The sequence below is a fragment of the Falco biarmicus genome, chromosome 12, assembly GCF_023638135.1.
Source record: "Falco biarmicus isolate bFalBia1 chromosome 12, bFalBia1.pri, whole genome shotgun sequence".
Taxonomy (NCBI): Eukaryota; Metazoa; Chordata; class Aves; order Falconiformes; family Falconidae; genus Falco; species Falco biarmicus.
In genome coordinates, this window is record NC_079299.1 from 13,572,255 (window position 1) to 13,587,917 (window position 15,663).

A 15,663-nucleotide genomic window follows, 5' to 3' on the forward strand; every position below is an offset into this window, starting at 1 on the left:
TGGCTTTTAGTTTAGAACAAAACAGTTGAATGCCTCTTTCTGCTCTGCTTTCCTGCTGTACAGATGACAGCATCTCAGCTGCGAGCACATCTGATGTCCAGGACCGCCTTTCAGCCCTGGAGCTGAGAGTGCAGCAACAAGAAGATGAAATCACCGTGCTAAAAGCAGCGCTGGCTGATGTGCTAAGGCGTCTCGCTATCTCTGAAGACCATGTAGCTGCTGTGAGAAAATCAGCACCAAATAAAGGTAAGCCTGTATTGGGTAAATTCTTTCTAGAGTTAGAAGGTTATAATTGGGAATGTTCTCAATTGATAACTTCTTTTTTTCCTTTCTCATTTGGAAAGGCAGGTTGAGGTGGAGAGGTTAGTTTTTTGAGTGGCTTTATAGTATGTAGCTAATAGATATCTGAAACATGCTTATTAATTTTGCTGTTTGCTAACATTTAAATGTATGTGACACCCCTGAAAACTTACCTTCTTGTGAAAAGGTTCCTGTTTTAATTTTAAGTGGTGAAATGTTTTACAGCTGCGGTCTTTAACCTGCCACTGGGGGTTCTGGGGCATATCATAGACTGGTTCGGGTTGGAAAGGACCTTAAAGATCTTCCAGTTCCAACCCCCCTGCCATGGGCAGGGACACCTTCCACCAGACCAGGTTGCTCAAAGCCCCATCCAACCTGGCCCTGAACGCTTCCAGGGATGGGGCATCCACAGCTTCTCTGGGCAGCCTGTGCCAGTGCCTCACCACCCTCAAGGTAAAGCAGTGGGCTTTGTTTGTTAGCAGTTGTGAGTGTTGGCTTTGACTTCACCTAGAAATTGCTCAGCTGAAGGGGCATATTACAGGCTATGTTTCACCATGTCCTAAAGTTTAAAAAAAAAAACAAACAAAACAAAAAAAAAACCCAAAACAAAACAAAACACACACACCCCCCCCCCCCCAAAAAAAACCAAAAAGGAACAAAACCCCAACAAAATACATTGCCATCTAATAAGGAAGCTTTCTGAATATAGTTACTGTTCATCTACAGAGATAACTCAAAATCAGTAGGTTTCTTGTAAGAAGTGGCCAAGTAGCCACTCAGCAGTATCTGTTTTGGTTAGTGACTAGTAACTTTTATATTGCAACTTTGAAATACATGATTGTCGTAAAGAAACTCAATGCTGTTTACACAAATTTTTACATACTTCCCCTCCACAAACATTTCCCTTTCTATTCTGGATAACTCTTTGAATAGAGTTCTTTGAATTTGCTCCAGCTTAATGTGGTGTGTTCGGAGAGAACTACAGCTGTGAATGTTTGTGGTATATGTTAAGCCCCTGAATAAATAAAAGGTTAGGTCATATTCTAATTTGCCATAAATGCATGTATCCCCATCACACTGTGCAGTATAGAGTTCTTTAGGATCAGTCCCTGTATTACAGCCTCGGAGTGCCCCCATTACACCAGTGCCAGTTTAACACTAACCTGACACATCATAGCCTATCTTTGTTTGTACGGCTGCATTATACAGCTGAAAATGCTGGAAGTTTGAATTATTTCAGATGTGGCAGAGAGATCAAATTTCTTAATTAAGTGTTTTTGCAGTCTCTCTGCCAGATGGAAAGAAGTGATGACGCTTAATTGGCTTGGGCTCTGAATCTTGCTATTCTCTCTTGCTTGCTAAATGGTAGGCTTTTGTCATCCCTGCGTAGAAATACAGCTTTTTTCTACCTGTTATGCATCTCTGGTCTCACCCAGCTTGAGACCTCTTGCTCTAACTCTATAAATATAGCTCTAGCAAATATTTCAACTAAATCACTCTGCTATCTGCTGTCCCATTATGAAAAAAAGAAAATGTCCACGTGGAGAACTGTGGGCAAAACGTGTGCAACATAGAACCATATCTTCCCATTGAAATGCAAAGGAGCTGGGATACGCACAAGCGTGGCTGAAGGCCTTTGGCTCGGAGCTGTCTAGTACTGAGCAAACCGTGCGCAGACAGGGCAAACTTGCTGCGTTCTGCAAAATGCCTTGTGATTGTCTTGTTACTGTGACTCTGGGGGTCTTGGGGCCATCCTGAGTCCTCTAGGTGAATTTGTTCGGTGAAAAATTAATTAATTCTTTTGGAGTGTAGTGGTAGAATGTCTAAATAGCTTCAGCTATTACATCTATACCAATTAATTGACAACATCATGTAACTGAATAAAGTTACGGGGGCAGAGGCGGAGATGTACACATATGAGCTAATACATTGAACTTAAATGAGTTAAGACTAATTGGCAGAGTATTTAATTTGTGGTGGATGTGTCCCCTTTGTGTTCAGTTACCTAATATCACCATGCCACACATTAACTTCACTGTTTATCATTAAACCAGCTGCATATAGACGGTATAAAGATGTCATAAAATAAAATGTTCACATAAAGTCACTGGAATTTTGTACAAAAGTTTAAAATTAGATGTGAAGCTTGAGATTGACTTTAATTTAATCCTAAATATCAGTATTTTAATAAATACTTCAAAACAAGTTCATACATACCTTTTTGCAATACCTTAGGTCCTACTTTTGATTTCTGTATGTTGAGTTCAATAGATAAAGAACTCCTGAAATGTTTTAGGAGAGAGAAATGCGTACTGGTTTTGTGAACAAGTGGGATTAGCAGAAGATCTGGATTGTCATACAAAAATAACATTCAAAGAAGTCGTTAAGTTTTTTTTAATTATTTTAGGGGTATGAAACAGGCTTTTACTAGTCAAGTTATGGTTGCTGCAAAGGTAATTGTATTCCTCTAAAACTCATTATGGTGTTCATGATCCTGTCAAGAATCTGGATTTCTGCATTACACAATTGCAGTTTCATGGTAAATATTAAAGGTAGGTTTTCTTTTTTTAAAAAAAAATAAATGGTCTTTGATTCACAGAAGTGTTTGTCTCCGCAACAGCCCTTAAAATACATGCTGACATAAATGGTGAGTAAAGAGAATAGATGTGTATGTATTTCTGAATACATTGAGAGAGATGCGTTTAATTTGAAGGATGGCAACACAGTGAGATAAATACTTATAAAATAAACCGAACTTACAAGAATGATGGTACTGGAGAAAAACCATTTTGAATCTTCCCATCAAATGAAAGATTTTTAGTCTGAGTAACAGAAGATATCTAACCTAGTTTGAAGGAGTCTTTCCTACTTGCTGCTGAAATGTGTTTTTAGGAAACCTCTCCGTTTTTTTTCTTGTTGCCACCTCAGCAGTGTCTTTGAATAGAAGTTTCCTATAGGCTATAAGTAAGTGTTGTGTGCAGGCTGTGAATCGTGCCTGAAGGTACAATCCCGATCACTTTTTCACTGATTTTTCCCATTCTAAAGTTGATGGTCCAGCTTAGTGGAAAAAGAGATCTCTTCATCCTTTGTGATATTTTGTCTGAATTGTATACCTGGTGAGCTAATTATGTTCTTATTTTTCTTATTCATTTATTTGAGATTGACAGATTGGGTCAACCATAGCTGAAGATAATAGATAATTTGTTTTGCATTATCCTTGTAGTCTTTGTTTTTCTTTTTCCCTATGTTTTCGTTGCATGCTTATTTTGAATTTAATCCAGTCTTCAGTGAAAAAATTCATATGGGCATGGGTAGATTTTTATTTCTACGCTGTGGGCTATTGATCAGGAGGTTACTACCTATGATTTTGTCTGTCCAGCCCTGTCTCAGAAGCAAGCTGCTCTTCGTACAGGGATAGGTGATTTGTGAACTGTATGAGACAATCTACAGGGTGAGATTTTTTTTTAGCCACTTTAGTGCCTCCTAGTAAAGCATGAAATGGAGATACTGTATGAAGGAAGTACCTTTAGTAGGGATTGCAACAGAATTAGCACCTGTCATTGCACGGTGAAAAGCAGACTGGAAGTCTTCGCATGTGGCTTGTTTCCTTTTCAGTATTTCTCAATGCAAAGTCATTGTAAATAGAGAAAATCTTTTCAAAATAATAAAGCTACAATAGTACTTCTCCATTGTGACACACAGCTACGAATAACTACATCCTTAATAACAAAGGAGAAATTACTGGGTCCAAAGATAGTGTTGGGGATTAGAAATGTGAAAGGGCTTGACTATAGAACAGGTCCCCAGCAGCTACGGGGCTGGGGGGACCTTAGTTTGTGGGTGCATTTGTGGGTTGGGTTTTTTTCTTCCTTTCTTTCTCTCTTCTTTTTGAATAGATGGTTGGTAAGAAGGATTTCTTTGGTGGGAAGTTCTTTGCTTTTGGCAGCTCAGTGTTCTTGTTGCCACATGTCTCTGCTGTTGATGCATGATTGATGCTGTTAACTTTCACAAAAAATTGCAAAAACAAAGATTACCTGGACGCTGAAGAAAAGGAAGACATAAAGCGGTCTGGTACTTGTGGCTGCCAGCAAGATAGATTGGCTCACAGCTGGTGCCTGGTAAACCTATTAAAATCTTCCAGGGTGTCAAAATGTGTGTAACAGGAGAATCCATCCCTCAGGCTCTGGGTGTGGAGATGAGTTTGTGGCACACAATGGCACCAATAAAATACCTCAGACTAATCGTATCACTGAGGTATGAGCTCTTGCTTGAAAAAGTGGTCATCTACCAGAAAGTACGTCTGTAGAGAAAGGAGTTCATGTCCTCTTTCTGGACTCGGAAGTGACGAGGAGGGTTGTCACAGGTTAAAACTTTGAAGGAACATTTCCCATCACTTCCAACAAGGATTAGTATCAAATAACTCATATGTAAATTCAACTCACAAAATGAAACTGAAACAGCGGATGGCAGTTTGCAGAGAAGGTCTACCACGCTTTATTTTTATTTAAAACAGTGATACTGGGGACCTGCAAAAGCAGCTGTGTACTGGGAATGTAGATTATTGTTTGGCTGGGGTTTTTTTCCCCCTTTGTGCAGTGGATTTTTAGAATAGGAATAGGGAGAGTTTTCCTTCCTTTCCTGATCCCTCCTTTCATGTGAAATAAGTGTCTCCCTTCTACAGGAAAAATCCTAAGTAGTCTCTTGCATGAAATTCTGTCTCATTGCACTAATTTAAGCAAAGTGCTGATGTAGTTTTTACCTTATCTCAACAATGTTTTCATTTTAATAACATTAAGCCATTTTGTTTTACATTAACAAAAATTGAATTCAGGTGTTCAGCAAGCTTCATTAATGAAAGCATAAGATAGACTTGCCTTGGTGATTTTACTCTTAGCACATTTTAATGTGCAGAATTGTTTGAATAACTGGGTACATGTTTATGTTGTCTAATCAGTAGATGTTAAACAGGAACAGAAAATATAGGTGTAGATAGGAAAATGCTTATGGTAGAGGTAGGATATAGGCTTTTATCCACAATATTAAAACTAACCTGGCAAGCTTGTATGTGTGTCATTATGCTCACGGGAATGGTCCGATTGAAGTCTGCAGGCTGTATGCTCACATAACAAATAATGATACTCTTGAGGTCTTAATGGATTTTCCAGATATCAGTTTTAATGCCATCTGTTCTTTCTGCATTAAAATTATTTTTTTCTGCATTTCTTCCCCATTTTTTTGTCTTCTCCTCTGTCTTTAATACTTTATTTCTCTTCTGTTACACTTACTATTCTTGATGTTCTTCAAATATTTTTCCCTAATCCAAAGAATTTGGATGTAGGTTGTAGAGGGCACTAATAAACTAAGGGTTGCTAACGAGCTAAACCAACTTTAAGGAACGAGAAGTGAAGAAAAAGATTCCATTGTTTTGTTTTGGTTTGGTTTTTTAACTTCTGTAACCTAATAATCTTGTTCATTGGAGAAGGTATTCAGAGCGTTGTAGAGGAGTATTTTTCAGTTGTGGTGATAAGTGTCAGTATTTTTCCATATGTTTGTTAAAATTTTGGATACGTTTTGTGCGTTTTTGTGCCTTTCTTTAGAACAGCGTGGGCAAATTCTGCTGAGCAGTACTCCGCTGTTTTCAGTGATGCTTCTCAAAATAAGAATTGCAATGTTGGAAGAGTTAAATGGTGCCACTGACTTTTTCAGATAAAAACTGCTTGTTGTTCATAACACTTGAGTAGCTCTTTCATCACTGTTCGCCAGAGTATATCAAATTGTTTCAGATTACCATAGTTGAAATTTTACTTCCTCTGCTTGGAGGTAGCTCATTTGGCAATTGATTGAAGTAGTAGATGGTGCCTCTGGGGAATTGTAACAAAATAATAAGGTAGTAGGGAGGGAAGAGGAAAAGGGCTGTGTGGTTTGAATAAGCAATTAGGTGTCCCATGGCAAAGAAGTCTCCAGTTTCCCTGGGCAGTAGGTTTTAAAATGCCTGCCCAAAGAGCTGAGCATCAGAGCAGGGGGATGGCTCCCCTAGACTCATAAGAGCATAACACCTGAGAAACTGGTTGTATGTCCCTGGGAGGATCAGGTATAGTTAGAAATGCATGTGTTCACAGGTTAAGTCACTAGCTATAAAATTTTTGTAGGAAATCTCTGAAATAGATAAGTAATTATTCTTCACATTGCAGTTAGTTTACCTGCCTCTTGGGAGAGATTCACTGGCATCTCAAGATATTAATGCATTAGCTATACATTCTCAAACTGTTGCATATTTACATGCCTTTATTCACACAGTTCTTCTCCTTTTAATAGGAAATGAAAAATAACGTATGTTTAATAGCCAGTTGTCAGCTGAGATCTGTGAAATCTGGCTTCAGTAAAAAGTATAAACAGCATTTTTTTTTAACTAGACATAATTACTGTACGAATAATAAAGTTTTTCAAAACTTGTTTTTTTCTTAAAATGGGATTATTAAACAAGATGAAGTATAACCCATAGGTAGTGAACAGAGTTATTTTTTCCTGATTTATATTGGTCATTATTTGAGAACTAGTATCTCACCTTGATCTGTAACATTTGTTCACGTGATAGAAGAGAACATTTTTTTTCTACTTAAGTCTCAATGAGAATTTGACTTTTACTATGTAAATAAAATAGTGGAATAAAATAAAATGCCGAAGAAAATATTTCCCTACCCTTCAGAATGCAGTACTCTATTTGAAAAGAGTGTTAGTGCTCCCAACCTATTCTTTGCCAGCATCTTCCATCAGCTGAGGGACTTGGTGTCCTTTTAAACTTTGGAAGCAGAGTGATGACTACAGGTAGTTGCTTTGGTTCAATTTATTGTAACATATTGAAGTAAGTTTAGAATTTGTCATAATTTCTAGTTCTTTTTTGATGTCTATTTTAGGAAGGAAATGCAGATAAAATCTTACGTTCTGCTGAACTTAGAACTATTTCAGTCAGGTTTTCTGTCGCTCACCTGTGTGAGTTCTCTGATAACTAATAGCGTGGCTGAAGACACACTGTATGCTGCTTTAGTAACAGTACTAAATTGGGTTTCTGTCCTTCAACCCATCAGTTTTATTTGCACAAAACACCTCACCATGTAATATGTTTGAAATCTAGAAATCTTTGTCAAGTTTTGCTGAAAATGAAGTAATCTAAAGTTGTTGAAGGACTTGGATATTGTATGACTTACTGTTGAAAAAAACAAACAACCCACAACACACCCACAAACAAAACCAAAAAAACCCCAACAACCAAACCCCAAAGTTTAAAAAAACACACTGTAAATCCCTTTTTTGTAACATGTACTTTGTTGAGCTTTTTTGTTTTAAGTCCACTTGAAGTCTAGAGAAGTTATTTTACTGTAGCTGCAGACACTTCAAATCAAAATTACTTGAAGAAGAGAAAGAAGGGCTGGGTTTTTCTCTGGAAGAAAGGCAGTTTACCTGTCAGGATATTAAGCAACTTGTTGTTCCAGTTAACACAATCAATAACATGATAAACTATGTTTTAACATAAAATCTGAAACTTTTGGGTTTGTGGAAAAAAGAAGTGACTTACTAAGTGATCCTCAGCACTAATACCTTATATGTATGTTTGGAAGGAAAAGCTATGTTATCAGAGGACACACATTTTCAGAACTTACCACTGTCTCTCTTAGAGCTTGGCTTCAGCTCTTTCCCATTTAGCTAATCGAGGCTGATAAAGAGTTGGAAATAGATTCTTAGTTTATTGTGGTCTGTTTTTTCTAATCCTACTTATCTTTCATTCACACACTTGTATACTTGACAGATGTTAATGAAATGCTGCTTTTGAACTCGATACTATTCTATGAAAATTATCGGAACGGAGATGAATCCATTATCCATAAACCACATTTTTTACCGCTTTGATCTCTGACAATTTGGCTTTAATCCTGGTCACCATACACTGGCTTTCATTTTGTGTTCAGTTTATGTCTGGCTTTTTGTTCCAAGCTAACAGATAAAGCTGAGTGCTATTCAGTCTGAAAAATTTCAGACTGTTTATGCTAGCAGGTGACGTATGACATGATATTGGCAGAGCTGTGCAATCCAAGCGCTGGGAGAACTCAATTGTTTTAGTTAATTGATCTGGAATTTGTGTTCTCCTGTGCTACTTCTTTATGTCCCGGGTCTCTGAAGCGCAGTTGCCTGACTGCTATGAAGGACTGTCTCTGCAGTGAAGAAAGAAGGTTATAGCATTGTTAATTTTTGACATCTTTTGCCTGCAGAGATGCCCTGGTTAAAAGTCATGGAGAGCTGCATGGTGTGGACTGGTGGGTTGGTGTCCTGGGGTTCTGACCTGGCTGGGAAGACCGTGGCTGTGTGTCTCTGACCCCGTGGGCAGCCAGGCTTCACTGCGCAGCTGCCTGCCATGTGCACAGGGCTTAAACCTGCCTGCCCTTCTCATAGCTCAACATTTAAATGCATTTTCTTTACATATAATTGCCGGCGATTAGTGGAAGTTTTCAGTATTTTTCTCTTTGAAAATAGGTATTCTAAAGGTCAGTTTTGAGTATCTAGTTAAAATGGAATACACAGAGAGTCTATAAGGAGGCTTAAGAGTGTTGCATTTGGGATTTGGGAGGTTTGGGTTTTGTTTCGGGGGTTTTTTTCCATTGTTTTGTTTTTTACATTTTGTTGCACATTGTGTGGCACAGTCAACTGTGACTGACGAAGATTTTGTTCTGGAGTGTAGGAAAGCCTGATATATTTTTGATGCTTGAAACAAGTCTGTCAGTGCAGTTTTTCCTAGATATTAATGTTTTGGTCTCTGTCCAAATGTTTCAGTCACTTTTTCAAGAAATTAATGAATCAAGAGATCTGGGTTATGTGTAACCATTAGTCATTTTCCAAAAATTGGTTTACTTTGATTAAAAATCTTAATATCAAACTTAATTTTGCATGCCACTTGTTGAAATTAGGAGGTACTCTGCAGATCTACCATCAATATCCACTTTACTGAAAAGCAAATAACCCCCAAACTGCCATATGGATCCTTTTTAAAAAAAATATTATTATTGCATTCATCTCTGTGTGGAGCAGCGCATATTCCCATCATGAGTGTACAATGATGTACATTTGTTTGTAATCGGTTTTGTACTTGGACGTAAGCAGGAGCTAAGGCTTTTCACACCTAGCAGGGGGATTTATTCTAGATGTCATCAGCGAACAAAATAGCAGCGTGCTCCTTGCTTGAGAAAAGTGAGACAATTTGTTTGCCATTTCATTAGGTTCCTCTACCCTGCCTGTAGCCCTGTTGTTCTTTACTGTTTCCACTGAACGCTTTCCCCACCGTACTGCGAATGACCGCTGTTACGTCTCCTGATTCACGTTTCTTCTTGAAGGCCATGATAGTGATGGTTGGAGAAGCATTGATCTATTGCAATGAGCAGACGGAGATGTTAAGGTCATATACAGTTCAAGAGTGAATCATATCCTTGATATTACACATTTCCTCAAAGAAGATGATTTACTTTGTCACTGGAAATAAAATAAGCTAATTTATAGGCTTCTGATGCTAAAAGTGCTTTTTAAGCTCATGCACTTTTGTTCTTGCATCTAAGTTATGCAGAGGGGTGAAAATCTTCTGAGCTTTAGAGGTTTTGTACAGAATATTAACTTTTTAAAATAAAATCTATATTCCAAATATGTAGATTGCAAATGAAACTGTGTTTAAGAAGTACCAGCTGGAAGGAATCACGCTAAGGTGATTTATGCAGAATTTAGGAAGAACAATGATACTTGCAGCGTTTCTGTATTCAAGTGTGTCTTCACTTTCTTCAGATTTCCTTTGTTCTCATTTCTGCCTGGGATATTCTGTGTGCTCCTTTTGGCTTTCCTGATCTGAATTTCAGATGTGGTGACATGGTGCTCAGTGCGTTTGAAGCAGTACATGGTTAGCACAGGTCAGCCCCCTTCTGCCTCCATCCAAATACTTCTGAAATCTAATATTCCCTTGATGGGTGTCTCTCATATGTAAACTGCTGGTTTAAAATAAGAATTGATTTGCCTCTCAGCCTGCCTGATAGAGCTGCAATGTGACAAATGGACCAAATGCTGGTATTGTTCAAATGGTGCATCTGTGTGAGTTAGCCCTCTTGTGTGCCGAGCAGTAGATTCCCCCTGGCTGCTTTTTTACTCCTCGCTTTTCTTCAGTGTGTGGCCTCATGCCTTATCTATCTCGCACTATTCCAAGCCTGCAACGAACACAGACCTGTTATTTTCCCGTCAGTTGTGTCCTTTGTGCTTGTCTGTGAAGTCAGAGTGACCGGACACGGTGACCCCACGAGATGCAGTAGCAACTTGCTGCTTGTGGAACGGGGATGTGGCGTGGAGATGGGGTCAAAAGTGACCGCTGATTTTTGAATGCTTAATGTTAGATTAGCCCAGGGATTTTTTTCAGGGCATGTAATGATTCAGAGGGGAAAAGCACAAGTTTAGCACTTGGGAAGAGGAGGGGGGAAAACTTTCTCTGAGGTCTTACTCAGGATAAGAGAGGCACACAAAAAAGGAGAGGGACACAATTAGTAGGAAAGGGTGAAATGTCAGGTTCGAGTTAAATGCCTTGTATTTCACTGATGGTCTGTGGCAGAGGCAGGTCTGGGAGCCAATTGCCGGGCTAGCATTCAGCTCTTTAAATAGAAGAGCCTTCCCTCCCTGTCTTCCTTGCAATCCCCTCCCACATTCACTGCATAGTTTCAAACTTCTGCAATGAGTGAAGTGGGCATCTGACAGACAACAGCCTTCTTCACATAGACAGTCTTGATTCATCCCTGGAGGGAGTCTGTAATGTTCACTGGATGTGGCAGATGTTCTATGGAGTGAACTTTACCAGAAACTTAATAACTATACCATAGTGCATATGCTCAAAGGTCAATACCTTTTTAAGATGGAAGGGGCAGCTGAAAAACTTCATTTTTGAACCCTTAGAATCACAACCCTTAAATAACTTAGTAATTTTTTCAGTATGAGGAGGACTTCTGTGTGCAAGTTCTTTAACTTTAGGAAAAAAACCCAAACAAATGGAAAGGAACAAACCTCGTGTGGTGTTATCTGAGCTGTGATGGTTTTGAACAACAGAGTTGAAATAGTTAGATCTGCTGTTCCACAGCTATTGGAGCCAACCAGCTTCCCAAGGCTTGCTGTAATCTATAATTCTTCCTTTTGACCGCAACTGGAAAGCAATGTGGCATGTCGCTGAATTGAAGTATTTGCTGGCAGCGTGGCAGTGGAGAAGCTGGTGCCTCTCAAGGCATATTTTTGCCTGTCTTAGTGTTCCAGGTCTCCTGTCTCCAGCTGCCTAGGTTAAAGCTTTCATGACTGTGTGTCTCTGGATATAGGCTAGATGGTTGTCCTGAATGCTGGGGCTCCTGCCGTGTGATACCAGGTCCACATCTGAGAGCTTTTGGTTTTTCAGACGGATCTTTGGATACAGCTGTAAAACCTTGCATTCTTCAATGATTGTTTTTTTTCCCCCCCTAGGTCAGCCAACCCTTCGAGAAGCTATCTCAATGTCCTGTATAACTAACGGGAGTACAGGAAGCAGGAAAACAAGCCACAGTTCATCTGTTTCTGTTGCCAGAAAAGAAACTCTTTCATCTGCTGCAAAAAGGTACAGACTTGTAATTAAATTTGATTTTTAAAAAAACCCAACAAAAACAAAGAGCAAAAGTTTGATTTTTTTTTTATTTTATTTTATTTTTTTGCCTCTGCATGACTCTCAGCAGAGCTTCCTGAAGTCCAGTAAGGCACAAATAAACTTTTGAGATGTACCGTGTTGTTAGGCTGCTTACAGCAGGTTCTTAAAAGAATTCATGAGTGGAGGGTATTTCTATAGTGTATAGTGTCCAAAATGCATTCTCACTAAGGGACAGAACAGGTAGATATATTTCCAATAGAAATGGAAAATTCTTCCTTCTGGTATTCATCTGCATCTTTTTTTTTTTTTCCTCCTCTTTTTTTTTCAAGGAAATTAAAGGACAAAACTGACTTCATTTCCTGGAGTGTAAAGCGTAGACAATAGCAAAATAGCTGTGAGACAATAGGGGATTGTGCAAGATAAATTTATGGTTTTGCCTAGAAAATCTTAACACAAATTATGGCTACTTAATCTTCATGAAGAATACCTGTATCAGATCTCAAATGCGTAGAAATAACACTGCTTATTTTTTTAAGTTAAGCTAAGTACCAAACATTAACTTTTTTCCCCTCCATGTGATGGTTTCAGCTGCATACAGCAAACAAAGTTTGTGTATAACTTTCTTCTGCGGGTCTGTTAGTCATTGCATGGGTTCTTCAGTTAGTAGGTTTTGCATTTTTTTTTTCAGCTTTTTGCAACTTTTCCTATTTGTTGAAAAGAACAGGCTGCCAGAAACAGCCGCAGGGCAGAGAATACTTTAATGTTTTAACTGTGGTGAATTACGTGAACAAATTCTTGGCTTTTGTAGAGTGCTGTAGTAAATCCAGTGGTTGGTTTATCTTCCACCATGGGTGTAAATACACTGCTATCTAACAATACAGGGAAATTATATACTTCAGGGAATAAAAATGCTATGTGCAAATATAAACTGTATGAGAATAAACCAGGAAAAGCTTTCATGCCCTTTGGAATTTGGAGAGCAAGGGTAATGCCCTGCTCTTTGCTCTTCTCCATTGTGTGGCACTGCATATCTTTCTTTTTATTGAATTCTTATGTTTACTTTTCAGCAATAAATCCAAAGAGATCACAGTATGTCTCTGTCTGCTAGTGTGACAGGCACCAGTACAAAAGACATTCCTGCAGGAAGGTATTTCTTAGTTAGCGCTTTACCATTAATCTTGCTCCTGTGGCTCTTGGCGCTCTGGTGAGAGCCAGCCCGCTCCCCGTCATGTCCAGTTTGCATTTGCGCTGAATCACCTTCTTGATTCACTGGGTGCTCTGCACCTGACTGCAGCAGAATTGCAGCGTGGAGTGGCCAGCAGCTCCTTCATCTGAGTTAAGGTCTTTAAAAGAAGACCTGGACAGGCCAAAAGGAGAAAAAAGGAAAACCTTAATATGAGGGAGGGCAGCTCTCCCGGGGCCCCCATATAACTGTCCAGTGGAGGTTTTGGTGCTTCCGGTGCAGCTGAAGGTACTTGATTCCCTTCTTCAAGGCTTGGTTTAGGAAGACCCGAGTCCTCTCCTCAGCTGTTTTGCCAGCAGTTCCTTTCACTTTCCTGTCTATGCATTCTTCTATGAAATTAGTTTGGTATTTGGAAGAAAATAGACTTGCCTTTTCGTAAAATTACCAGCTAAGAAAGGTGAAAGAAGAGGTCTAACCTCAGGCTTTCTGGATGTGTGCTTTTAATAACAACAAAATTGTTAAACACCAAATAGTTTTCCTGGTAGAAACAAGTGAATGTCAATAGTAGTCCCATTTCATTAACAAAGTTAGGGTAAACGTGACTGTTCCTAACACTCTTGTTACCGTGAAGAGGAGGAAGGCCAAAAGGAAGTACCAGCTGGTCATGGGATACTTCACCCCAGCTTGTCCAGGCTTTTCTTTAGGTTGGAGGTTGAACTAGTGCAGCCGGTGGACACTGTCATCTCTTGATGTAGAATTATGCTTTACTTACCAAAGAGACCCCATAGCCTGCCTGTAACTTTTTGTGTTCTAAATGTATGTAGCTATACATCTAGTCACATATAACAGAAGGCCCACTTGTGTCCAGAGCATTATTGTTGAAGTTTGGTGTCTGTCTTAATATTGTACATTTCTAGGGCTCTGGCCTCTGTAGACCTGCCATCTCTGAGAATTTCTTCTATAGACAAACAGTTTTATTTCTTGGACTGTTTAATCCTTGTTCTACCAACCTGAACACTGAGATCATGGAGATGGTCTGATGGCTCCGTAGCTGCACAGCAGCAGCACATCTCGTTTCAACAAAGGTGTGCTAAAATATCCACTGTCACTAAAATCACAGCCCAGGAACGTACCATGAACAGCTGGTAGAAGATGTCCAGTTGACAGAGATGAAATCATGTACATGTTGGGAAAATTTTAGTGCTATAGTCTGGAACTGACTTGTGATAGAGGTGTCAAAACACTTGAGAAAAAAAAACATGCTGCATAGCTTGTATATCACCAGAGCTGGAAACAGGTTTGTATTTTGTACTGCAGATGACTGTCACAGAGACCTGTTTGATCATTTCCCTTGGGACTAAAGGTTCTTCTGAAAACAGCTGGTAGGAATAGTCTTCATGTTTCAGAAATGACCACCCTCCACAATAGCTGCCAGCTGCTGTGATTCAAAGGGTGAAACGTGCAAAGTGAAGTTAGAGAATCTGCACAATTAGGATAGATACTAATAGCTCTCAACTACTCACATTTAGACTGAAGAAATGCCTCATTGAGTTGGGATTTGGAAAGAATTTTTGGATGCATTAAATGACTGCTTCCCGGAACAACTAGTCTTTAGAAACCCACAAGAAAAGGTGCTGGTTTTGATTTGTGTCGGTTGTTGCACAAGACCTGGTTGAAGAAGCGTTAATAGGAGAGCCACTCTGTAATAGCCGGTTATAATACAATTAGGTTGAAGATTTTAGCAGTAGTGAGCAAACCAAGTAAATTCAGCACAAAAGATACTCAATACCCAGACTGCCACATATGTACATAATTCACCTTCCAATTTAAGTGCAGTCAAAAAAAGAAGCCCACTTGCAACTTAGTTGTAGATAAAAGCACTGTATTGGAAGCCCAGGTATACCTTGCACTGCAACCCAGAGGGAAAGCAGAGCGGTCCAGTGGTTCTTGTGCCCCAGCAGAGAAGTTAAGGAGTGAACCTAATGGCAGAGGTGTGAAATGTGTAGTCAACAGCTGACAAGCTCGGTGAAGACATTGGAGAGGTTGCCACCCTGAACCTGTGGTGTCTAGGAGATGGATCCGATGAGCTAAATGAGTTTGGGCAAGAACACAGAAAATAAGAGACCTAATTGGTAAGTTAGGTGATATGCTGCTATCAGCAGGTGTCATTCACCTGAGCCTGCTGGAGGAGCGCAGGGGTGAATTGCAGGATTGCTGGTGTGTCTTTGTAACAGGGTATTACAAAAAATGTGGTGAAAGGGGCTGCAGGCAACGACCCCTTTTATGCTCCTCTCAGAGACAGGGCATGGTGCCAGGTGAGCCATTGCTCTGACCGAGTAGGACCATTCTTTGTAGATTTGCAGGCTGGAGTTATGGGAATCATTTGTGTGTTCTCTCTCCTCCTGCTTCCTTTATCTTTTTTACTATTATTAGGCTTTATTTTGAAATCCCCAAGTACAGGGAAAGGGAAAACTGGAAGCCTGTCTTTCTAAAAGGTAGTTTCTTT

At 39.4% G+C, this 15,663-nt stretch overlaps 1 protein-coding gene across 7 annotated transcripts in view; it reads left to right on the forward strand.

The window, feature by feature from the left end:
• Positions 1-15,663, forward strand: part of EML4 (EMAP like 4) — a 162,996-nt gene that overhangs the window by 89,238 nt on the left and 58,095 nt on the right. For all 7 annotated transcript variants that reach the window (XM_056357045.1, XM_056357047.1, XM_056357046.1 and 4 more), the window contains 2 exons: positions 64-246; positions 11,818-11,947. In XM_056357045.1, the coding sequence (XP_056213020.1) occupies positions 64-246; positions 11,818-11,947 (313 nt within the window). The remainder of the gene's footprint in view (positions 1-63; positions 247-11,817; positions 11,948-15,663) is intronic.